The 27,291-nt window shown below is 33.8% G+C and overlaps 1 protein-coding gene across 3 annotated transcripts in view; it reads left to right on the top strand.

Moving 5' to 3' along the window:
- Window positions 1–27,291, top strand: part of P4HA1 (prolyl 4-hydroxylase subunit alpha 1) — a 68,073-nt gene that overhangs the window by 31,391 nt on the left and 9,391 nt on the right. Inside the window, exons 6-10 of one of the 3 annotated variants that reach the window (XM_010963183.3) lie at window positions 2,576–2,815; window positions 5,495–5,691; window positions 7,964–8,140; window positions 11,274–11,344; window positions 23,816–23,915. In XM_010963183.3, the coding sequence (XP_010961485.1) occupies window positions 2,576–2,815; window positions 5,495–5,691; window positions 7,964–8,140; window positions 11,274–11,344; window positions 23,816–23,915 (785 nt within the window). Of the gene's footprint in view, window positions 1–2,575; window positions 2,816–5,494; window positions 5,692–7,963; window positions 8,141–10,183; window positions 10,255–11,273; window positions 11,345–23,815; window positions 23,920–27,291 lie in introns of all 3 variants that reach the window. The other 2 variants (XM_074374175.1, XM_074374174.1) reach the window with 2 other exon arrangements.

Raw genomic sequence — 27,291 nt, 5'->3', positions numbered from 1 at the left:
GAACAAAGATGCAGTTCAAACCTTTGTTCTTCAAGTGTCAACTGTGCTTTATATCAGAGGCTATCCCCCCGCCTCCCCCACCCCCCTGGAATATGTGGTCCAGATGTAATTCTGTGTTGCTTACTTAACATGAAGTAAACCCAAAACAACATGAACTAGTCAGGCCCTTAAAATCTCCAGTTAACTCATCTGATCTACTGTTTATAAAAATGGAATGTTATGTTTGCTATTGTTCTGTACATATCATTCGGAGTATACTTTGTACATTTATTTTTTCTATAGTTCTTTCCCTGTTTTTTTCTTAATTATTATGAAAGTAGTGGTAATTATACAATATTTTAAAAAGTAGAAAGTTGTTTAGGAAACAGCTTACTTGTAATCCATCTCCCAGGGTAACAATTTAACATTTTGACATATTTCTGTCTAGAATTTTCTGGCTTTTCTATATGACACTTGAAATTATCTTTCTTAATGAAAAATACTATTCCATTATGTTGACTTACCTGCCTATACATTTCCTTGCTTTTAGCTTATTATAATTTTTTGCTATAATATCATTTATACAAGGTGTTTCTTCCCCAACCTCTAGTCTAAGCTCATGAAAACAATTGAAAAATAGTAGTAAATATCAATTCATAGGGTCTGAAATTATTATTCTTGTTTCATGTTGCTGAACGTTTTAAAAATAAAGTTACCAGTTTACTACTACTTCCCCTGTAAGTTTTGCCATTTTAAGGTATAATATTAGGAGCACAAACTTCTAGAGTTATATTGTGCAGATTCCAGTTCTGGCTCTTAGCTGTGTGACCTTGAGCAAATAGTTAACCTCTCTCTACTTCTTCATCTGAATTGCTTTGAATAGTAAATGAGTAATAAATGCCCAGCACATAGTAAGACCACAATAAATATAGGCTATTGTTTAATTAAGTTTCGTATTTCTTTAATGATTAGTGAGGCTAAATATTTTCCTAAGCGTTTTGGTTTTATATGTCTATCTATCTATCTATGTGTGTGTATGTATGTATGTATATAGATAGATAGATATAAAATCTCATGTGAACTGTCAGATATCTCCCTTTAAGATAGAAGTTTCACTTCAGAAACTGGTTGACCTGCCAACACCAAAAGCACAAACTATAAAAGATGAATAAGTTAGACTTCATCAAAATTAAAACTTCTGTGCTTCAAAGTATACCACCAGGAAAGTAAAAAGACTGCCCACAGAATGGAAAGAATATTTGAAAAATCACATAAGGGACTTGTATCTGGAATATATAAAGAACTCTTAACGATTAGTCAATAATAAAAAGACAAATAACCAAATTTTTAACTGGGAAAAAGATTTGAATAGACATTTTTCCAAAGATGATATACAAATGGACACTAAGTGTGTAAAAAGATGTTCAAGATTATTGTTAGGGAAATACAATTCAAAACCACAGTGAAATACTACTTCATACCCATAATGGCTATAATAAAAAAGATGGACAATAACAAGTGTTGGTGAGGATGTGGAGAAATTGGAACCGTCATACATTGCTGATGTGATTGTAAAATGGTGCAGCCACTTTGGAAATCAATTTGGTAGTTCCCGAAATGTTAAGCATAGTGTTGCCATGAGAACCAACAATTCCACTGCTACATATATACTCAAGAGTAATGAAAACATATGTCCACAAAAAAACTTGTACATGAATGTTCACGGTACGTTATTCACAAAAACCAAAAAAGTGGAAACAACTCAAATATCCATCAATTGATAAGTAAAATGTCATCTATCCATACAATGAACTAGTATTTGGCAATATAAGGAGTGCTATAATTTCCTTTGAACGTTGAAAACGTGTGCGGAGAAGGCCAGTCACAAAAGACCATATGTTGTATGATTCCATTTGTGTGAAATAACCAGAATAGGTAAATCTGTAGATATAGAAAGTAGATTAGTGGTGTCTAGGGATGGGGCAGGAAAAGGGGAGATAATTGGTAGTGACTGCTTATGGTTAGAGTTTCTTTTTGGAGTGATGAAAATGTTCTAAAATTAGATTATGGTGATGGTTGTGAAACTCTGTGAATATACTAAAAACTGCTGGATTCTTTAAAAGGGTGAACTTTATGGTATATAAATTACATATTAATGCTTTTGAAAAGGGGAACCGTAAGGGAAGGGAAGAGGGGAAGGAACCAGCTGACAGATTTGTCTCTTTTCCTGTCTATCTCTGGCCCAGATTGTTGATTAAGAGTAAGATAGATATATGTCATATGGTGATTCCTGCTGTGTTAGAAAATTGCATGCTTCAGCTTAATCGATGCTTCATTTTGGTATTATGGCTGGTAATTGAAGTCTTGAGGTCTTTAGGTCCCACATCCCCTATTAGCTGTGTGATTCTTGCCATATTTCATTACCTTGAAGATTGTTCCTTTATTTATTAACTGAGGATAATTCCTGCTTTTCTTATCTCAGAAGGTTGTTGTGAAGTTTAACTGAAAATGAGATAGTACTTTGAAAGCTGAATAGTTCTAGTAAATATATAATAGTATTAAGATTACTAAAGTTCTTTGTATTTTCTTTCCATAGGAGTAAAACACAAGTCTTTTCTAACAGTTGAGGACTGTTTTGAGTTGGGCAAAGTAGCCTACACAGAAGCAGATTATTACCATACAGAACTGTGGATGGAACAAGCACTAAGGCAGCTGGATGAAGGCGAGGTTTCTACCATCGATAAAGTCTCTGTTCTAGATTATTTGAGCTATGCGGTCTACCAGCAGGGAGACCTGGATAAGGCACTTTTGCTCACAAAGAAGCTTCTTGAACTAGGTATGTTAATTTAGCTTAATTCAAGGTTATAGATATATTGGGGGATATATAGATATACTAATTTTGTATACTTGTATATAATAATTATGATATATATGTAGAAAAAGTTCCAAAGTTACATGACTATATATATGTGACTTTATATCTTATCATATAGCTTTGTACTCTTTATTTGTTATAAGTCAAGAGTCCCATCTGTCAGACATACTTTATCCTTTCTCTGTTTATCCTCGAAATAAATGGCAACTGATTTTTCTCTCCTAATAGCACCTACAACAGTAGCTGTGTTTCTCTGCTCTTTAGTCCTCAGGGAATTCAAAATTGGATCTAACCTAGCTAACTCAGTCAAAAATACTTATTTACTATATTGCCATGTTAAATATTAACCAGTATCCTTTGAAGGACATTTTTGGTGTATTATATTTCATACTTGGAAATAGTGATTTCAAATGTTGACCTAAATAAAAAGGTAAAATGAGGGAAGCTCAAAATTGTCAAAAGGGTGCGTTTATTCAGGAATAGCAGAGGAATTTCAGTTCAGGACATGCAAACTATAGGAAGCTATAGGTGAGTCCATTGAGGGTTTGGGGTAGGCTGTATTTATGGGCAGAGAATGACAAAAGGGGAGAGTTCAGTTAGAATCTATTAAAATAAAAAATAAATGGAGACCAACTTTGAAAATTCCATGAGCAGGTGGAACCAGTCCAGTCATATAAGCGAAGCTCAATTTAGCTTATTTTGTGAGACCAACCCAACCTGGGTCATGCTCCTGGAAACCATAAGCAAAATTTACCAAGATTGGTATGGGGCAACCCCTGACCAACTCCCTCTAATTTAAGAAAATTCCAGTATCATCAGTTTTCTGAAAATTAGGCATTTATGAGAAATCAGTCTCTCAGTCCTTTTTTTTTTAATTTAATTTTTAAAATTGAGTTATAGTCAGTTTACAGTGTTGTGGTCTCAGTCCTTAAGTTTTGTGTTCCTGAGTGTCCAAGTGTGAGATTTTCCATTTTTTTTAACATTTTTTATTGATTTATAATCATTTTACAATGTTGTGTCAAATTCCAGTGTTCAGCACAATTTTTCAGTCATACATGGACATATACACACTCATTGTCACATTTTTTTTCTCTGTTAGTTACCATAACATTTTGTGTAAATTTCCCTGTGCTATACAGTATAATCTTGTTTATCTATTCAAGATTTTCCATTTTATAACCTCTGGTTCCATCTTAGATTGAAATTCTTTCACAGAGAGACTGAAAATATATTTGATTGTCATATTCAAATGTAAGGAAAATATATCTTATGAAGATTTTACCACTGATACTTTGAACAGAGATACGTGTTTCTTTAAGTATGATCCAGGGGCTATGTGCATCAAAATTACTGGGATACGTATTAGGAATGAAAATTCCTTAGTCTCCACCCCAGACCTACTAAATCAGAATCTCTGGATGTGGAGTTGTATGCTGATATATTCATGTGGCCTTTGGTATATAATGAAGCTTTAAAACTTAAAAAAAAATTCTTGTTATGAATAGGTAACTATGAGTATATTAGAAGAGTCATCAAAAGGATTGGTCATCTGAAAATGAACTTTTAATAATTAGCTTATTTCTTATTTGAGTGAATTAATAAATTGAGATATTAGTTCAAGTACCCTTTTTTTTTTCAGTATTTTTTAGTGATTTTTTTTTTCTTCCTGACCTAAAAATACTTTATTCACTATAGGAAATTTTTGAAAATAGAAGAAATTATAGAAGAGTCATCCATAAGCCAATCATCCAGAGATATCCACCAGTTTTTTGTTTCCTTGCAGTAGACCACCCTTCCCCCTGCCACACACACTTTTCCCTTTTCTTTTACAAAGTTAGGCTTATATTGTGTGTATTACAACATATATTATGAGCAGTTTCTCAAGGACAAGAAATATTTTACAAATCTAAGGCTAGATTTCCTAAACACTTCAGTTAATGTCACAATGAAGTTTCTGTGTACTGTTCTTCCTTTTTTATTTGTGTGTGTGTGGTGGTTTGGATTTTTTTCCTCCTGGGTGGACAGAGTAGTCCTTTTTCCCCTACTAAAAGATAGCTAAAAATTATGACTGGCAATTCAGGAGAAGTTAGTGGATTCTGGCTTACTTGAAAATTGTATCTTTAGTTTCTCTTTTCTATCTCACTTAGAATTTTGGAACTGAAATCCATTCAGCTCTCAGAAGTAGGCTGTGTTCTGCATTTATAATGTATCTGTGGTAAAGGTAGCTTTTGAACTGTATACCCTGTCTTCCCCATGGTGATTACATTTAATTCCCAGAAAAATATTTTCCATTGCTTAAAGTATAAAGAGTAATATTTTAAAATTCATTTGACATCAAATTGATCATATTTCCTTTGGCTGATCAGTAACTTCTCAAAGTAGAAGCAATTATTGCTACTTTGAAATAAATATCTGATTCCATTTTCAGAACTCTTTTTATGTAGGATTACTGTATGTCCTGAGCTTGGGGTTTACACCTATTGTTTTGGTATAATAATTTTTATTAGTGCCACCTTTCACTCTCAAAAGCGTCCTGGTTTGGAAGGTAAATTATATGTTCCTCCACTTTTATATTATTGGATTTGGATGCTTGAGCAACTGTAAACTTACTCATGGACATGCTTGCTTTCTTTTTAATAGATCCTGAACATCAAAGAGCTAATGGTAACTTAAAATATTTTGAGTATATAATGGCTAAAGAAAAAGATGACAATAAGTCTGCTTCAGATGGCCAATCTGATCAGAAAACCACACCGAAGAAAAAAGGGGTTGCTGTGGATTACCTGCCAGAGAGACAGAAGTACGAAATGCTGTGCCGTGGGGAGGGTATCAAAATGGTAAAGTGGAAAAGCCAATTGTGTGTGTGTGAATGTGCATGTATGTGTGTTTGTACATAGTTCTAGAGAGAATCAGAGTTCTTTTATATTTAAGCTTATGTGATAAAAATCAGAATTATTCAAAAAGTATTATAGTATGCCACAGCACTGTATTGTGGGTATCACACTTAACATGCTCCAGTGCTTAGTAAAATAGCTTTAAAATAGACCTTGTGAATCATATACAGGCATTATAGGCATTTTTGGTAATTAGTACCCTTTTCATAGATTAAAAAAGGGTTTGGGTTTTTTTTTTTAAGGTAAAGGATCAGGTAATTTAAGGGAAGTGATAAAATTTTTTCTTACATCTTAATGCAAAAGAGATTTCAGCAGTTTTAAATAGAAATAATACACCATTCTAACCCATCCCATGAAGCCATGAATTTATCTACACAATAATCTCTTGTGGTTTTGCTCCCAGTCAACTTTGCTGAGGGAGGTGTTTGTCCGTTTAAGAAATGTTAAAAATGCCAAACTACTTTCAACAGATTTTTGGCTTTAACAGTCTTTAAAATACTAAACTGTGTCTATAAATATCCCTTTGTTTATTATATATCTGTATTTATGTATTTATACTCAGAGTACCAGTGCTTCAGGATTCTAATAGAGTACTGGCCAAAAATAAACAAGTTCAAGTCTGGGGAACATAGGTTTTTTGTTCAGCCTCAGGACTTTTCAGAGCCTTTTTATGATTCTGTGCATTATGGATATGATATAATTTATTTTCTAACATTAATTGATCATGGAACCCTTTTTAAAGGAATATCATGTGGTACTAGTATTCAGCTGAATGCAGGCATACGTAGAAGGGGTTAGTGAATTTTTGAAGTAGGTACTTAGAATTGAAAACATTTGAATAGCGCTTAACTTTTTCTCTACTGCTGATAAACTCAAGCTGGGTAGTATGTTTTGATATTGATGACTGCTCGATATTTGATGACTTATGTTGAAAACCTAACCTCTAACAGTGAATAAGTAGATCATATCTATGTTGACTCTTTTGATAAGTTCATGGATTCCCAAAACTGGTTACTTTTGCTTTGGGAGCTAATGAGTAAATATAAATTTGACTCAATTAAATATTTTTTTAAAAAATTTCACATCTAAATATTTTACTGTGTATCTTTTAAAGATAAGGACTCTTCAAAAATAAGCACAGTACCATTATCACAGTATCTCCAGTATCACAGTATTCACAGTAGTTCTATAATACTATCAAATAGCTAGTCAGTGGTCAGATTTCCAACAGTAAGCACTTTTTTTTTATTGCCCTTAAAAACTCTTAAAGAGAGCAAAATAGAACTATTGGTATAAAACAGAAGTCTGTTAATTTGCCAGTTTGTTGATGTGACATACACATGTCAACCCTGCCTAAGATCAAAGGACATCCTTTTTCTCAGAATAGTTAAATTCATCTCATCATCATATAAAAGATTTATGTGATATAACACCTTGGATTTGATTCTAGGTAAAGAAAATATAAGAGTAAACATCAATCATTATTTGTTTTTGTATAATTAATAATTAAAACCAAAACTAATATTATTCCTACTTCATATATGACATGCTTATTTAATCAAGAGAAGAATCAGCAATGGAATAACTTACTTAGTTGATATAATACATAGATAATTGAAAGGAATATGTATTTGTTTTGTTGACCACTCTTTAATACCTGCTAATAAAAGCACCTGTTTTCTTTAATAACTTATTTTCTCTTTTTCAGAGCCACCCATTTTCATCTTTACTTTAAAGAAAAATCCTTTAATTTTTTTTTTTTGAATTGGGAGGTATTAGGGAAAACATGTTAGGATTTTGTTTTTCCTTTTAGAAACTTCATCTTTCTGGATATTTCCCAGGTACTTTGTGAAGTTTGAAGCAGTGCTGGTCATTCATTTCGTGTTTCCATAAATGTTTTATTATTTCTCTCATATTATGTTTGAACCTTATTTTGGTGAGAAAAGGGAAAGAGAAACTCTTCATCTTTTTAAAAAAAAAAATTAAGGCCTACCATTGCTTCTAGAAAATAATCATTAATAAAACTTTTTAAATCCTGAAGGTCCTGTTTGATGCAGAGTATTTGTAGAGTATTCTTTCTTCTGCGTATTCTTCCTCAGATACTTTGTACACCAGCATAATTATTGTTTCTTATCTGCATAGGAACAAGCAGATAATAAATAATAAAAAATATTATTATTCTAATATATTTATCATTCTTTAACTTTATGTTTAGACTCCTCGGAGACAGAAGAAACTCTTCTGCCGCTACCACGATGGAAACAGGAATCCTAAATTTATTCTGGCTCCAGCCAAACAGGAGGACGAGTGGGACAAGCCTCGTATTATCCGCTTCCATGATATTATTTCTGATGCAGAAATTGAAATTGTTAAAGATCTAGCAAAACCGAGGGTAAGTAATTTTTTATCGTCTTTTCTCTCCTCAGTTTACTTAACCAGTGTTTCAGTTTTTCCTTTGCAAGATTATAAAAATGATAATCGATACGGCAATAACCCCACAGATAGTTTTAGATGTTGTCGCGAGCTAATGGAATTATTAACTAAGCTCTATTTATACCAGTTGTTCTCTGTTATCAGCACAAACAACATACCTTGCAACTGGGCTTTATAAGCACTTAATTGTGAAAATCATAGATGAGATTTTTATTCACACTTAACAAATTTGTGTTTCAGCTACTTCCTGAATAACTTTTCTGTGTACTTTGGAGCCCTTTAATCTCAGAAACCAGCTTTTTCATATCTTCTGTAGTTTTATCTGAAGGAATTCTTGAAGTATTTTTATTACTGTTTAGACACATTATTACTAGAAAGATATAATTGGGCACAAAATCATGCTAATTTGAAATAATGACATCTCGGGTTTCTGACTTTAACCCACATCATTTATCTTAATAAGAAAAACAGTTTATTGTGAACACAACCCCATAAACTTAGTGTTTAACATAGAAATTCTTTTGTGAGAATGTGTGAAAGACTGCCCTTTATGTTCTTGCCTTTTTTCCCATCGGCTTGTTCTTAAAATCTGTCTGGTCTTATTGATAGTAAAATACACACTGTCATCATTTTCATAAAGAGATTAAGTAAACCCTAGTAATATTTTTGCTGTCTTATTACATGGGAGTTAGCAGATTTTACTGTAAAGACCCAGACAGTAAATATTTTTCAGGCTTTGCAGGCCGTACAGTCTGTCATAACCACTCACCTCTGCTGTTGTAGTACAAAAGGCAGCCACAGAAAATAGATAAATGTGTGACTATATTCCAGTAAAACTTTGTCTAAAAGCAGATAGCTGGCTGAATTTGGTCCATGAATCAAGTTTGCTGATCCTTATATTATAAAAGTTGAGTTACCTGGATATCTGTACTGCAAAATGAACTTGAAGTCAGAATTTTTGTTGTTGTTGTTAAGTTTTACTATTTTTCAAAATGGGTACTTTCTGTTGTTGTTGTTGTTGTTGTTGTTGTTGTTGTTGTTGTTGTTGTTGTTGTTTTTACTAAAGATTACATTTTGAATGGAAAAGACTGGTCTAATATGTTTGGGTGTTGTCCAAAGGAGTTCTTACAAATCTCCCAACCAGAATGCTACTTATAATCACATCATATTCTGCCGTTCTCTTTTGGTTTCCTATTTTAGTCCATTATTTGTGGTCAGTAAATCAGTAAACCAAAATACCTTGGGAGAATATTTATGAAGAATTCATTTTGTTCTTTAAAAAGAAAGAAAGAATTCATTTCTAGGTTCAGAGGCCCCAGTCTTCAGAGGGGATGCCTCAGTTGGATGTTTTGGATCAAGAAATTCAATGGCAATAAAAATTCCATACTCTTTTGTTAATCTTCAAATCATCTTCCATTTGTGGAAGAAAGTTTAAAATCATTATCTTGGCTGTCATCTCTGTTTTGTTTTTTTTTTTAACATTTATGAGTTTGTTTCATCTGCCTTTGTGCTCAGTCCGATTATTTCACTATTTATGTGAAATATATGAGCAAATATCTTGAAGGAAGAAGAGATTGACCTTGAAACAAATTTTGGACAACATTATCTTTGCAAACATTGCCATCAGTGAAAAAAAATAAAATCAACTGCATTAACTGCAGATAGCCATTTTCATAACTTATGAATAAGACTTCAAATTTTAGAAATTTCTTTCCCTCACTTCTCATCCTGTAACTTTTGAAAGAAATTTAATTTCCAGTCTTTTTTGTTTTGTATCCTCCATTCATGCAAAACAAAAACAAAATTTTAAAAAAATATAAAAATTAAAAAAAAAAAACAACAGCTGGCTTTCAAGGCTTAACCCAGGTGACTGGAAGTCTGTGGAGTTATTTTCTCTTTTCAGCCTCCTTTGTAAAAATCCCACAGTTCTGACTGGTTGGATAAATGTGGTTCATTTTTTTTTTGTTTTGTAATGCAACTATTTTGATGGTTGGCTTCACAGCTGAGGCGAGCCACCATTTCAAATCCAATAACAGGAGACTTGGAGACGGTACATTACAGAATTAGCAAAAGGTAAGAGATGTGTATGCTGCATATTTTGCCTTCTAATGAGTGTTTTGTACATCCTACAGGAATTATTCACTTAAGGGAAGTAGGTCATTTTCAGTCTCCAGTCAAGTCACCACCTATTTTTACGCATGGATAAACTGCTTTGTGTTTCACAGGTCTTTCCCTTTAACTAGAAGTTCTGTTTTTAATATTTAATTGGCCTGTTATTTTTAGGGAATTAATATGCTTTGCATCTCCCTTCAAGTCATAAATCAAATATCCAGGAAATGGCTTTATACTTGTTTTCTTTTTCCTTTTTCTTGCCAAAGAGCGAAAAAAAGAAAAAGCAGCAGCCTGGATTCATCTGGGAATAGTCTTTGTTTATGTAATTCTCTGACATTCATAAATGCTGTAGTGAATTCACATCATTCTTCATGGTGATTGTATTGGCATTTGTTCATGCATCTTGTAAAATAACATTGTCATTTTGGAGTAATCTGTATTCCTCCTGTTGGAGTTTTTATTTTTAAAAGCTTGCTGACTTAAAAGTTGGCAAGGGAAAGAACAGAGTTAGACTTCTGATCTCAGTCTTCCAAATGCTATTACTTACAATCTTAGTTGCCTTTTACTTCACCAGAGAGACTTAACAACAGTTTTAGCTTGGTGAGAGTTTAAAAAAAATGAATTTAAAGAGTCTACTCATTATTCTTTTGTCAAATAACTTAAAGAACATTAAACTTCTACTTCTGAGAAAGCACCTGTGAAACCCAGTGCTATAAATCATTTACATACAGCTTCAAATGATTTTTTTAAAAAAAGTGAAAGGACAATAAACCTACAACAAAAATCTGTCAACCTATTTTCTCTTGATTTGGAAGTGGCTTTTCTTATTTGCCACCTTTCTAAATGTTTTTGCTGATTTGAAACCATTACCTACCATCCAATCTGAACCCTTCCAATCACCTGTGGCTTGGCAAAACAAAACAAAAGCTCAAAATTGCCTGCTACGTGAGTAAGTCCTTGTCCTTTCTCTTTTTTTGTAGCTGAGCCGAGCTACAGTACATGACCCTGAGACTGGAAAATTGACCACAGCACAGTACAGAGTATCTAAGAGGTAAGGGAGTATGGGAAGAATTTTTAGCCATATTTGGACCATTTTCTTTCTTGAGAATCTGATTTTCATAAAACCCATCATATGGTTTCTAAGACCTAGGCTGTTAGGCATAGGTATTTGATGACAACCATGCCTAACTTTGTATGATGGACTAATAAACAGACATGGTTATGGGGCAGTTAATAGAGATTTTCCAGAGTAACTTACTAGTTCTCATACTAAAAATAAGGGAAGTTCCCTAAGACCCTTCATAGAACAAGACCTAATTTGGCCTGTGTAGTAAAGCTGGGGTTTAGTAAGAATCTCTGGATCACTCATCTATAGGTGGTGAGAAAATGAATGCCTTGAAGGATTATCTAACAGATCTTTGCAAGTCAGTTGGTTTCAGATTCTTCACTTTTAACAATATTTAAGGGAATCTACTTAAATTATTGTGTGATAGATTGCTGAAATAATTTTTAATAAAAAGCCACTGTATAACTTATGTATATAGCTTAGAGGAGCTCACAGAGTGACATTATTCCAACAGAACTCCTTTGTCAGCTCTCATAAAAATGAATACAGAAATATCATTGAGGAAAAAACAACCTTGAGCCAAATTTGGTCTCATTGTAGCACTAAGTAATATTAACAGATACAATACCTGATTGAAATTAACAAAATAAGCTTCATCCATCTCATTAGGAACATTTTAACATAGTTTTACTTTTTATTTTTGATAGTGATTGTTTAATTGTGTTATTTAGATTAACATGTACTAATAATTGTAGTAAATCATTCTAGGAGACATTATTTTTAACACTTAGGCCTTTATGTCATAGGGACTTTATATTTTTATCAGTTTACATAAACATTTTGTTGTAGAGAAGTATAATGTGACTAATAAAAGACTTCTAGGCATGGAAATATATCACTCTAGGGCAGGGCTTTTATCCTCAACACTATTGACATTTTGGATCAGATTGTTGTTGGCTGGCTGACTTGAGTCTTGTTGTATGTTTAGGAACATTGCTAGTGCCCACTGGATGCCAGTAGCACCCTTCATCCTAGTTGTGACGTTCAAAAATGTCCTTAGCCATTGCCAGCTTTCCCTGGTAGGCAAAATTCCCATCCCTGGGGACTCAAACCCTCCACCCCTGTTGAGAACCACTGTTCTAAGTTAAGAATGGAATGAAAAGGCAAGTTCAAGAAAAAAAAGAAAAGAATGACATAAAATTTCCAAGTATTTAAAAAATGCTTTACTCATGTATTTTTTAAAGTGGAGGATGGTGAGCATCAAATCATTATGGTATTTAGATTCCACTGGATACATAAAACAAATAATCATTTTTCAGAAATTACCACTATTTTCTGTATGTCAGAATTAAATCCTTTGAAATTCTTAGGATGAAAAATTTCAATTGTCAACTAAAAATATTGCGAAGGAGTAAATAGGTTTTAACAACTATTCTAGGAGGCACTCAAAAAATATTACTCCTGCAAGTCATAGCAAAAGTACTGTAAAGCCTAGATGGAATGCATTGGCTCGTTTCCTTAATTACTCTTTTGGGGCAAAGCTTTATGTCCTTGATGTATTAACTGTCTATATCCTCCACACACATATCCTGGTTTCCTAACTGTCTGCCTTATACCACTACCTGACCCCTTGCCCCAGTTAGAAAACATGATAAAAATTAAATTTCCCAAAATAAGATTAAAAAACAATTTTTTTATTCCCAAAATAAGATTTTGATTTCAGCAACACTAATAGATGGCAAGGATTTGCAGTAACTAATTGGGATAGACATGTAGACATGTTGAGCTATGGTGTACAATGCTTTTGTGCATTACAATTAACCCTCATTTTAAGTTAAGTAAGCTCATTTTCCATTTTATTACAGAACTTTGTGTCTTAAAAATGAACCCCTTACCTATTTTTTAAAAATAACTTGATCCATTATATATATGTGATTATTTCATGGTTTTAGGCATTTTTACTGTCATAAAGCTTGTAAGTATCTAAATTCTCCAGATTTGGATGCTTTTAGGAAGCATATAAAATAAAATTTCATGAACTTAGTATTTTGGAAGTCATTTTTGGAAGTTTTCTATATATACAGTGGACCTTTTGACAAAATATTCAGCCCACAGAATCAGTGGGCTCTTACCAACAAAATAAATTACTCTTGGAAAGGTGACATACAAACATTTTTTTCCGTAAGGACTCAGTATTTCTAAATATTTTGAACTTATTTTTTAAGTATTGTAATTTTATAGCTCCGAGAAGCAATTTTATTGGATTTTTGAGAAAGGCACAACCATACATAGAACATTAGAAGACTAACACCAGAATAAATTCACTCAGTCTTGGCAAAGTATGTAGTGTGTGTGTGTGTTTTCAAAACAACCTAGTAAAAAAGGAATTTCATAGCACAGTGATTTTCATCTTTACTCTTAAGGAAAGTTGTTCAGCAACTCTTTTAAAAATAAAATGTATATGTTGAGAGGTTTTTTAAAGAAGGAATTTGTTCCATAAAAATATACAATACATTTCATATTTTAGCAAAGTAGTTTTTACTATTTTGGAAATTTAATAGCTTTGTCAAGACATTTTCTGCCCATCAGTGTAAATCTGAAGCTTTAAGATTTCTACAAGTGAAATAAGTTTTATGTTTCCTTTCATATGATACCTCTAGAAAAGGCATCTCAAATGTAAAATAGTAGAAAGAATTTATGTGTAATGATATCAGCTAATGTGATCCCTTCTACTCTGGGAATATCTGTATTTTGAAAGGGTCAGAAGGGAATTTCAAATGTCTGTATTTCGAGAAATTTCTAAGTGATTGCATCATCATCTGTGGAAGTAAAAATATGTTCCAGTATTTTAGCAAATAGAATTTTCTTTTAGCAAGTATGTGTTGAAATCCATCACTGTTTAAAAAAATGAAGTTTTTATTTACTTTATTGACTATCTGTGAACTTCTAGCAGATCATCTTTGTCTTTTCCAATATTTAAAAAAAAAAGAGAAACTAAAAATTTACTCTGGATTGTTAATGGAGAAGCCAATAATTTTGGCTAGATCAGAGAAGTGGAATTTTAGTTTTTGAAAGCTAAACATTTGGTTATGAACTCTGAAACAGTTTAGTTATGTGAGCTCATAAGTCCATTTAAAGTAATACAAATAATGAGATATAAACAGTCTATTTAGTGTGGTAGGAAAAGCTGCTTTGCTTCTGGTGGGCTAGTCTTGGAAGTAGTTTTCATTTTTTTACTTTGAAGTACAGACTTCTACATATATATATTTTTTATGCTGAAGATTTAATTTACCCCATGTTAAAGGAGCAAATACAGTCTAAAAAGCATATTAATATTTTTACAATATAAAGGCCAGTACAGATAGCTTTGAATGATTTCAGGTATTTTTTATATTTGGCATAACTTTTTATGTTTTTTTTAATTGAAGTATAGTTGATTTACAATGTTGTGTTAGTTTCAGGTGTACAGCAAAGGGACGCAGTTATACATATATATATGAGGTAACAAACTGGATAGATCTATAGTGTTATTGTATAATTGTCCCACTAAGAACCAAGGGACTGGTTAAATTCCCCGTCTAGATGATTAGCCTTTCTTTGTTAACTATCAAGCACTTAGAGAATTATTGAAAGTTTTGCCTTCTATAATGCTTTTGGGGCCCTGAATTATCTTTTACCTTTTGAAAAAAATCACATGGTGGTTTTATGTTAACTAATTGTAAATTGTTTATCTTCACATATGTTGGATTAGAAGAAGGTAGTGGTAGTATTCAAATTATGTCACTTAGATTTTCCTTTGGAGGTTTGCAACAGTCTCCAAAACCTCCAAAATGGTATTGTCTGTTACTTGCGTATGCCTGCCTTAGTATTAGAAATAGTCATGCAGGGTGAGAATGTTGCTCCTTACACAAATAAAGCATTTCAGTAATATTTTTAAAATCATACAGTAAAAGAATAGTGAATTTTTTTTTAATAGCAGAAACTCAATAGAAAGGAAAAAAATATTGAAGTGTTATTCTACACATACAACTTAGATCTCAGGTTCCTGTCATTAAGATCAAAAGGAAGATATTTTGGGTATTTAGTTATTAATGGATAAATGGATAAAAGGGACACATAAAATTATCTGGAGAAAGAATTTTTTTTCTCCTGGTACTAATTGTGTTTTGTGGAAACCTGTATAACTTAGTTGACATTTTCAATTTTAATTGTACAAAAGATAAAGAATGTTCTTCAAAATTGTTTTTACTATTACAGTAAATGCTGTATAACTTTACATTCTAACTCAGTTAAAGCACTGAGTACTAGAAGAAAGAACCTTGATTTCTGATGATTTAATTTAATTCAGGAATAAGACATCCAGATCCCAAAAAATAATTAACATATATTGCAGTATCATTGTCTCTACTGAATTTTTAGCAATGTTAAAACAATTCAGAGCTGATTTCTTAGACTACCTGATAGGCCTACAAAAATGTTGCTGAAGAGAGATTAGCAGTAATGCTTTAAGAATGGGATCTAGATGAATAAAATGTTTCAAACATATGGAGTTCTCCAGCTTAGGAGAATCTTCCTGTGTTTTGGAGAGGACTATCATTCAACTTTAAAAAGGAATGAAATTCTAATACATGCTATAACATGGATTAACCTTGATGACATTATACTAAGTGAAATAAGCCAGGCACAGAAGGATAAATATTGTATGATTCTGCTTATAGGTACCTAGAATAGGCAAATCATTCAGACAAGAAGTGGATTAGAGGTTACCAGGAGCTAGGAGGAGAGGGAAATGGCAAATTATTGTTTAATGGGTACAGAACTTCAGTCTGAAATGATGAAAAAGTTTTGGAAACGGATAGTGGTGATGGTTGTGCAACTTTGTGAAGGTACTTAACACCAGTGAATTGTACACTTAAAAGTGGCTAAAATGATAAATTGTTATGTATATTTTACCATGTTTTTTAAAAAAATGGATAAAATGGATAATTTCACATTGTGTATCTTTTACCACAGTAATTTTTTTTTTAATGAGGTAGTGCTATGTGTTTTGATTTTGGAAGATGTCAGAAGTACTTTCAAGGGATAAAAAGTGTACGTGTATATTGAGGTAGAAGATTGAAGGGTGGGTGGATTCCTTTTTGTTTTATTTAATTGTCTCTGTATGTTTATACACAGGGGGAAATGTTGAGAGGATATATACTATTTGTTAAATAGTGTTTATCTGTGAGGAGCGTGGCTAGGAAAAGGACTTCATATACTTTTGTACTGTTTGTTTTTATAAGTATTTCTTTTTAAAACAGCTTTATTGAGATATACCACACAATTCGCCCATTTAAAATGTACAATTCAGTAGCTTTCAGGATTTCAGAGAGTTGTGTATCCATTACCACAATTAATTTTAGAATGTTTTCATTACCCCAAAGAGAAAGTCTACACTCCTTAGCCATAACCTCCCAATCCTTAATCCCCTCCCTGCCACAGCAGCCCTAAATGCTGGTTTATCTACTTTCTGTCTTTATGGATTTGCCTATTCTGGATATTTTGTTTGAATGAAATCATATAATATGTGACCTTTAGTATCTGGCTTCTTTCACTTAGCATGTTTTCAAGGTATGGCTGAAAAATATTCTTTTGTATGGATATTCCACATGTTATCTGTCTTATCTGTTGATAGATATGTGGGTTGTTTTTACTTTGTGGCTGTTATGAATCACACTGCTTTAAAATTCATGTCTTTAAAATTCATGTCAAAAAGTTTATCTTGATGATGTCCAGTTTACTTTTGTTGTTGTTGCCTGTGCTTTTGAGGTCATAGCTAAACCACTCTCTAATCTAAGGTCACAAAGATACACTCCTGTGGTTTTTTCTAAGAGATTTGTAATTCTAGCTCTTATATTAGGTCTTTAATCCCTTTTGAGTTATTTTTTTTAATATGGTGTGACGTAGGGGCCTATCTTCTTTCTTTTGCATATGGTAACCCAGAATCATTTGTTGAATATAACAAGCATTTCTTGGTTTTATAATTTTAAAAGTATAAAATGAAAGATTGGAATGATAATTTGCTAGGGTGGCAGAAGTAAAGGTGTTCTCGATAACAGGAGACTTCAGGCTGAAGAGTAAGTAAGCAAGGAAAAGAGTAAAGATAAAAAGGGAGCCAGTAACTGTTGGAATAAGGCCTATGGAAAGGCTATATTCAAAAGCATAGATTGAAGCTGCAGCCTCTGTAAGACTGAAGGACAATGCTTCTACCAAAGTATAAGAGGAAAGGATAGGAATAGATGCTTAAAAATTGGTGGTAGCAGGGAAGGAAGTTGAAGACACCAGAAGACAGGTTCTCTCTGATAGGTTCCAGGATGAAATAGGAATAGTTGTTTTATCAAGATGTATTTAGTTTGAAATTTTATTAGAACAGTTGTCAATCTTGTGTTATAATTATCTATAAAAATCAAGTCATTAATTGGTTGCTTATAAAGGTCAAAAATCTATCAAATTGTCAAAGATAGGTTCATTGGCAGACTAGATTAGCTCTACCAGGAACTTGGTCAGAATTGGGAGAAATAAGTTCTTAGTATATTTATCTACTACATCCTTTATAACAGTAAAATTCATGGATCCTTCCTATTTCTGCTACATTGGTGAATTCTACTCATCCAGTCTATAAATTTGCATGAGATCATCTGACAAATACTTATGGTAAAATAGTATAAATCCTGGATTAGTTCTAAGACATCTTTAGGGTTCATTCATTCAGCAAGTATCTATTGAGCATCTACTCTGTGCCAGGGGACTGTAATATGTTCCACAGATATAGTGGTGAGCAAAACCAGGTAGAATTTATATGTATTAAGAACTAGTAGTTGAGTGAAGATGTCTTACCTTAATCAAATAACAAGTTAATGTACAATTACTATGATAAATGCTATAAAGAAAGGGAATATAGAACTATAAAAATGTACTGGGGGCAGTTGCCTTCTCCACTTTCATGTGCATGGAGGTAGCCTCTCCATGACGTGCTTCAAGTTGCAGGCAACTCTGAGATTAATGGAGGACTATGAGAATTTCAGCATGATTCTGAGGGCACAGCTGCCACCACCCTCCCAACCAGGGGGCTTCTCATTGTAACATCCAGCAGGTGCCCACCAAAGTCACTGTGATCCTGTTAGATATTAAAGGTACCAGAAGCTTGATTACTTTTGTGAAGAACATTCTGTGTTTTTTACATCAAAGAAAACGTTAAGAGTATCTTAAAGATAATTCTTCCCTCTTGGAAGGAAGGGGAATTCCAGCAGGACTTCTATCTTTTGAGGAAACAAGCCCAAGAGGATTCCTGTGGGGATGGGGTGTTCTGATCCCTGCAGCATCTGGGAAATGGGGTGGATAGCCCATACTAGATGACCCATGCTGTGGTAGGTAGTGTGTGCTGGCAGGTGCCTCCAGACTGAAAGACCACGGTACTGAAGCAGCTTCAGGGCTAAAGAGAGGGCACCATTCTTTGAAGCCGTGGTTCCAGCATTAGGTAATGGAGAAGCTGCAGTCAAGGTGTATATTCTTCAGGGATTGTGGAGGCACAGAAACTGTTACTTGGATAGTGTACAGAGGAAGATTTTTTTTTTAACTTTCAATTATTTGCTTTATTTATTTTTTTGAGGTATAGTCAGTTTATAGTGTTCTGTCAATTTCTGGTGTACAGCGCAATTCTTCAGTCATATATGTGTATATATATATATTCATTTTCATATTCTTTTTCACCATGAGCTACTACAAGATATTGAATATATTTCCCTGTGCTATACAGTATAAACTTGTTTATCTATTTGATATATATACCAATCTATCTGCAAATCTCTAACTCCTAGTTTATCCCTTCCCACCTCCCTCCCCCCTGGCAACCACAAGACTGTATTCTATGCCTGTGAGTCTGTTTCTGTTTTATATGTAAGTTCATTTGTTTGTTTGTTTGTTTGTTTTAAGATTCCACATATGAGTGATCTCATGTGGTATTTTTCTTTCTCTTACTGGCTTACTTCACTTAGAATGACATTCTCCAGGGCCATCCATGTTGCTGCAAATGGCATTATTTTATCATTTTTATGGCTGAGTAGTATTCCATTGTATAAATATACCACTTCTTCTTTATCCAGACATCTGTTGATGGACATTGAGGTTGTTTCCATGTCTTGGCTATTGTAAACAGTGCTGCTATGAACATTGGGATGCAGGTGTCTTTTTGAATTAGGATTCCCTCTGGATATATGTCCAGGAGTGGAATTGCTGGGTCATATGGTAAGTCTATTTTTAGTCTTTTGAGGATTCTCCATACTGTCTTCCACAATGGCTGCACGAAACTGCATTCCCACCAACAGTGTAGGAGGGTTCCCTTTTCTCCACACCCTCTCCAGCATTTATCATTTCTGGATTTTTGAATGATGGCCATTCTGACTGGTGTGAGGTGATACCTCATTGTAGTTTTGATTTGCATTTCTCTGATAATTAGTGATATTGAGCATTTTTTCATGGGCCCATTGGTCATTTGTATGTGTTCATTGGAGAATTGCTTGTTTAGGTCTTCTGCCCATTTTTGGATTGGGTTGTTGTTATTTTCTTATTAAATTGTATGAGCTGTTTCTATAGTCTGGAAGTTGAGCCCTTGCCAGTTTCATCTTTTGCAGATATTTTCTCTCATTCTGTAGGTTGTTTTGTTTTGCTTGTGGTTTCCTTTGCTGTGCAAAAGCTTCTAAGTTTAATTAGGTCCTGTTTGTTTATTTTTGCTTTTATTTCTATTGCTTGGGTAGACTGTCCTAGGAGAACATTGCTGAGATGTATGTGAGATAATGTTTTGCCTATGTTTCCTTCTAGGAGTTTTATTATGTTTTGTCTTACGTTTAAGTCTTTGATCCATTTTGAGTTTATTTTTGTGTATGGTGTGAGGGAGTATTCTAACTTCACTGATTCATATGCTGCTGTCAGTTTTCCCAGTACCATTTGCTGAAGATACTGTCTTTATTCCATTGTATGCTCTTGCCTCCTTTGTCAAAGATTAATTGACCAAAAGTTTGTGGGTTCATTTCTGGGCTCTATTCTGTTCCATTGATCCATACGTCTGTTTTTGTATGAATACCATACTGTTTTGATTACTGTAGCTCTGTAGTGAGGAAGATATTCTTGAGCTTGTTGATGTTACTTTGATAGCAAGATTGGGTCCAAAGTAAAGAATGAGTTACTGAATGACTGTAAACAGCACTGAGTGCTAGTTGGCAACATCCTGTTCCTGACAAACTACTCTCCAGGCTAGTGCTGCTGAGGAAGTGGATATGCATGTAGCTATGGTGGTAAGTCATGATGATGTAGGATTAATAGATGATGAAAAGATATAGCTTCATCACATTCTTAAGCAAATTGTACTTGCCCTCCTCCCCGAAAAGGATTTCTAAGACAATGTTCTTCATAGTTGTCTTTGTAGTCTAACTTTATTTTATGGTGAAAGTAATACACACACACATATGTATGCAAATATGTGTGTGTTCAGATTACCTTCCAGAGGTACATGAGTGAAAAAAATCTCAGCTCAGTGAAATGGAAACTCATTTATAAATCTATTATATGTAAAAATTGTGTGAAACCACAACACATTATTGAGGACAAAGTATAGTTGTTAGAGCAAATGTGTTATGTATCAGGTCATATACCAAAATGGAAATCAAGTTTTGAGAAGTTACTCAGAAGCCTTGCTGTTCTAAAAACTGGAAATGTCTTAAAGGCTTACTCCTAATAATAATTAATTGACCCTATTTAATTGTGAGGGAATAAAATTTAGACCACAACAGCTGCATTTGCCTAACTACATAGAAAAGACAGATTTTTGCTTGTGCTCCAAAATAGGACAAAATAGAAAAAAAACCCAAAAACTCATTTCAGTCTTGAACAATAGAATGTATGTTACTTAAGAAGAAACTCACTAATTGTTGTGGTACTCACAGCAAACATTTGCTTTACCAGTGAAAAAGGTACATTGATGTAACAGCCAAGATGAAGTTCTTAATGTTTCATGAAACAGTCCTAATCCTGTCGATCATTATCATTATAGATTAGATAGTTGCTTTCTGACAATTTCTTAGTACAGTCTGAGAAAATATATTGTTTTATACTATTAAAAATGAGTTTACTGAAATCAGTTCATCAGATTAAGAATAATCCTAATATGGCTTCCTCTGAAATGGTTTTGAGAAATGTAAATTTTATAACAGTATTTATCCTGGTTCAGTTCTCATAGCATGTCATGTCAATTTCATGTTGTGCTTAGTTAAAAACTTCCTCCTCCTTCTTCCTCGTACTGTTTGAAAAAAAGCTTTGACCTGGTCTGGCACAGGGAGGAGTCAAGGAAGGCTTCTCTGAAGAAGAGATGGCTAAAGTGATAATTCAAAAGCTTAGGTCTGCAGAGTGAAAAAGAACATTCTGGGCAGAGAGGAGCATGCACACTAGTGTTAGGGCTAGAGGAAACATGCTCGTGAAGTGTTGCTGGGGTGCTGGGAGAAGGCAGAATAGGGTGATAAGAGGCTACAAGGGAGACAACGATGGAACAACCAGAGAGACCAAGGGAATACCTGGAGGGTGCGTGAGTGAGGAGGGAGAACACTGTGAAATGTTACTGCAAGAGCAGCTACCGTGAGAAAAGGAAAATCTCATTAGATTTAGTAGCACAGTAGGGTTATCGGTGATGTTAGCAAGAACAGTTTTGATGGAATTACAGGGACTAAAACTAGGTTGGAATGGATTGAGCCATGAGGAGTCTGAAAAGGCTGACTTGAGAAAGAAGTTGGTAACTGGAGAGAGAGAAAGAGTTTGAGAGAAAGAATTTAAAATTCTTATTTATTTAATGGGAGAGACTTAAGCCCAGCTGAAAGCTATGGGAGGAGGTACTGAGAAGGGATGTTGATTATGTAAGAGAGAGGAGGGCTGATCACTGATTATGGTTCCTAAAATGGCAGAAGACAATAGATTCTAAGGCAGAGGGTTGGCCTTAAATAATGGAGAGAAATCGCTTTGAACTGGAGTGAAGTACATATAAGGAATAGATTGTATGGTTTCTGTTTTCGCTATGAAGTAGGAGGTAGGTTATCCACTGAGTGTAGGGGGAGTCTGAGGTGGGCTGGGGTTCAGAGTGGAGGAGAGAGTAAGAGTAAGGGCTCGTTTGGAGTTAGTGTTCATGAATTTTTAGTGGAACACAGCTGTCCTATTTCATGACTTTGTCCAGTAGGATTTGGTGACACAGGTATAAGCTTGGAGGAAAGAAATTCATTCAGGATTTTGTTTTTGCCAGACAGTCTAAGTTACACTTTTAGCAGAAATGCTGTTGAAATAGTGGATCATGGATTCAAAGCTCAATGAAAGAAGTGCAGAAAGAAAAAGTCTGATAGACTGGGGAAAAGCGTATATAAAGGAGAGAGTTGAATTTTGGGGTGCCTTTTTATTGAGCTCTGGTTCCCTTACCATAAAATTCACCCTCTGAAGTGTACAGTTCAGTGGTTTTAAATCTTTTTAGCTGTGCAACCATTACCATTATCTAATTCCAAAACATTTTCATCACCACAGAAGGCAATCCTGTACCCATTAGGGGTCATTCCCCATTTCCCTCTTTCCTGGGCAACCACTAATCTACTTTCTGTATCTGTTGCTTTGCCTGTTCTGGGCATTTCATATAAATGGAATCTTAGTGTGTGGCCTTTTGTGTCAGACTTACCTTTCTACATAATGGTTTTAAGGTTCATCCATGTTGTGGCAGTACTTCACTCCTTCCTTTCATGGCACAATATATCCATCGTATGGATATATCACATTTTATGTATCTCTTTATTATTTGATGGACATTTGGATTATTTCCATTTTTTGGCCATTATTAATAATGCTGCTGTGAACATATCTATACAAGCTTTTGTATGAACATACGTTTTAATTTTCATGAGTGTATGCCTAGGAGTGGAATTGCTGGGTCATGTGGAAACTGTTTAATAATTTGAGGAACTGCCACAATGTTTTCCAAAGTGGCTGCCCCATTTTATATTCCAGCAATGTATGAGAGTTCCAATTTCTTCACATCATCACCAACACTTGTTCCTATACCTTACCTAGAAGGAACAGTTGTTTACAATTTGGTGTATGTATTTTTCCAGAATTTAAAAAAATTCTCAATGTATATAGTCCTATATCGCCTTCTTACATTAATTTAAGCTGTTTTCATAGAAACTAATAAGTAATACTAGATTTTCCCTTTCCAATCTCTAACTGTAGAAGATAACATCTTTTAAAAATTGTATCAGTAAGAATCACATCAAGCAAGCAAATCAATTAAATGTCTATAGATAAAGGCTTATTGTCCTGTATTACAGCTTTTTAAATGACAGCTATTGGTCTTCATGGATTGAAACTTTATCAGTAAAGCTAATATTTTCTTGTTTTTAGTGCCTGGCTGTCCGGCTATGAAAACCCTGTAGTGTCTCGAATTAATATGCGAATACAAGATCTAACAGGACTAGATGTTTCCACAGCAGAGGAACTACAGGTAGGTAATCACATTATCTTATACTTCTTCAAAATATGCATCAGATGAGATTTTTCTGACACTGTACAGGCAGTACTCAGTTTGCAGGATGGTTTGGGACTCTAAAAGTGACTATGTAAAGTGATCTTAATAATTAGTGGGGAAAATTATGATTGTTCCTTGACCTGTAAAATTTTTTAATCAAAACATTAAAAATTTTTACTTGTTGAGTATAAATACATATTATTCCTTTTCCTATATAATACTAATATTTATTAACTGCATTGTGATTTTTTTTTCTCCCCATTTCTAGGCCTATCACGTAGCCAGGACAGTTTTTTTTTTTAAATAGTTTATTTTTTTCTCTTTTCTACTGAGACATAGTTCACATACCATAAAATTTACCCTGGTTTTGTTGTATTCATATGGTTGTGCAACCATCACCACTATTTTTATCACCCCAAAAGAAACCCCATTTAAATAATCACTCTCCATTCCCCTGGCAACCACTACTCTACTTTCTTTGTATAAATTTGCCTGTTATAGATATTTTATATAAGTTGAGTAATATAATTTGTGGCCTAATATATCTGGCTTATTTCACTTAACAATGTTTTTAAAGTATATTTATGTTGTAGTATGGATCTTTTTCATGGCTGAATAATATTCTATTGTTTGGATATAACACATTTTATTTATTAATCAGTTGAAGGACATTTGGATTGTTTCCACTCTTTGGCTATTATGACTAAAGCTGTGAACACTTGTGTACAAGTTTTTGTACAATCAAATATTTAAATTTCCCTTGGGTATTACCTACAAATGCAGTTGCTGGGTCATGTGTTAACTTTAGTTTAATATTTGAGGAACTGCTAGACTGTTTTCCAGAATGGCTGCATGATTTTACAATCCTGTTGTCAGTGTATGAGGGTCCCAGTTTCTTCACATTCCTTGCCAATACTTGTTCTTGTCCAGTTTTTAATTGAGGTCATTCTAATGGATTTGAGGTGCTATCTTGTTATGGTTTTTATTTGCATTTTCCTGATGGCTAATGATGTTGAGTATCTTTTCATGACCTCATTGGCCATTTATATATCTTTGAAAAACTGTCTATTCAAATCCTTTTCCCATTTTTTAACTGAGTTTTTTTTTTTTTATTGTTCAGTTGTGTGTTGTTCATGTGTTACAGCTACTAGACCTATATCAGGTGTATGGTTTGCAGATATTTTCTCCCATTCTGTGGGGTGTCTCACTTTCCTCATGTCCTTTGGCACAAAATTTTTAATTTTGAGGAAGTCTGATATGTCTTTTTTTTTTCTGTTCCTTTTTTTTAATGTGGTAAAATATACATAAGATATACCGTTTTAACTTAAGAGTACAGCTCAGTAGCATTAAGTATATTCATATTGCTCTGCAGTCATTAACACTGTCCATCCAGAACTTTTTCATCTTCCCATACTAAAGCTCTGTACCCACTAAACAAAAACTCCCCCTCTCCCTCACCTCAAATTCTGGCACCAGTCATTCCACTTTGTACCTAGGAATTTGACTAGTCTAGTTATTTCCTATAAGTGGAATCATACATAATTGTCCTTTCGGGTCTGATTTATTTCACTTATCATAACATCTTCACGGTTCCATCCATGTTATAGTATATAGTATGTCTTTTTATTGGTTGCTTATGCTTACGATGTCTAAGAAACCACTGCCTGATCCAAGGTCAGAAGATTTACACCTGTGTTTATACAAGTTTTATTTCTTACATTCAGGTTCTTGATCCACTTAATGTCAATTTTTGTAAGTGGTATGAGGTAGAGGTCCAACTTCATTCTTTTCACATGGATAGTCAGTTGTCCCAGCATCATTCGCTGAAGACTAGTCTTCCCTGTTGAATTATCTCAGTAATTTAAAACATTATTTTATTTTCTTGTAAATAGTTACCAATAGTTTATTTTCCTTCTTCTCATTGTGAAACTTAGGATACAGATTGAGCATCTTGTCCGTCTCTGCCTTTGCAGATTGTCACACTTCTAAGTTTGGATCAGCTTTTGACAGTTTATCCTTTGTGCTTTCAATGTTAAATATCTCTGAGGGATCTTTTATTGGTGAAGATTTTTTCCAGAGTCACTTCCTCCAAGATATCTTCATCCTTTTCATCAGTTACTCTCCTTATGTTAATAACTTTGCCTTTACCAAGGTCCTCTGGCTGTGTATCTAGAATTTCTGAAACAATTTGGAAGCCTTCTCTTTTGTCAGCCTTTTCTTCTGTATCTTCATTTAAGTTTGATTTGAATTTCACTTACAGCAGTTTGCTTTCCATTTCTCTGCCTTACTTTATCTTTGTTGGCCAATTCCCTCTTCCAATTATCTATTTTTATAAAATATCACATAGGTTTTTACTGGGAGATAAGGAGGTAGCACAACTACGTGCTTTGCTGTCTGTGCATGAACTAACAGATGTGCAATGACCAATCGCTGTTATTTATATAGTAATTTGTGGAATGAAGAGCTAGCAGCAATATTTGCACTTTATGCAATTACTCACAGTTAATATACCGTGGTAACTTAGATATCCACAGAGGTGTTGGGGGGCTGGTGTTAACAGTTAGCTAAACTATAGTTTCTGACATTTGTGCATTTGTGCAAAACAAGACTGCCTGTATTTCAATTTGTTTGAGTTATTTACTCCATAGTCATCTACAACTTCCTTGGTACTCATTTGACAATTAAAAACTCTTTGTGTCTTTCTTTCCTAATTTATATTTATTCTCACCTGCCTAACCTTCACAGGCTCTTTAAGGCTGCTTGATATATTTCTAACTTAATAGGCTGATCCAACCCAAGGCATCTACAACATAAGAAGTAAAAGATCCATGGTAATAATAATTTACATAGGACTTCGACTTTGCTGTGGGCAACACTCTTTTAGTTATGTTCTCATTTCATTGCATAAGCAACGCTCTTTAAACTACATTCTCCTTTCATTTTGTCAGCTTTTTGTCATTGGGTTGGAAGGGGGGAGTGAAGGAAAGTATCATTCTGCTTATTTTACAAATAAGAAGGCTGAGATTGTATCCAAAGTTACATATGCTGTATTGTAACTTAGAAATCTAGAACTTGAACTTAGACCAAATATTTTTCTTACTTCCTTTTGCTGCTTCACACTGGGACATTGTCATATCCAAATGAAGTTGTTAGGGCCCTCCATCAGGAATAATTAAATTGATGTTAACTTTTCCCCTCTTTTACCTAAGTAGGGGAAAAAAAAATATAGAAAAGAGACTCCCATTATAGTACATTGGGAGTTTGCCAGCATTTTGGGCTTTGGAAAATATGAATCTTGATTTAAATTTTAAAGGAAAGTGTTTAGTGAAAATTAATAGTGGAAATCTGAAAA

The sequence above is a fragment of the Camelus bactrianus genome, chromosome 11 (assembly GCF_048773025.1).
Source record: "Camelus bactrianus isolate YW-2024 breed Bactrian camel chromosome 11, ASM4877302v1, whole genome shotgun sequence".
Taxonomy (NCBI): Eukaryota; Metazoa; Chordata; class Mammalia; order Artiodactyla; family Camelidae; genus Camelus; species Camelus bactrianus.
The sequence above is the reverse complement of the archived record's forward strand: the minus strand, read 5'-3'. Positions and strand labels throughout refer to the sequence as shown.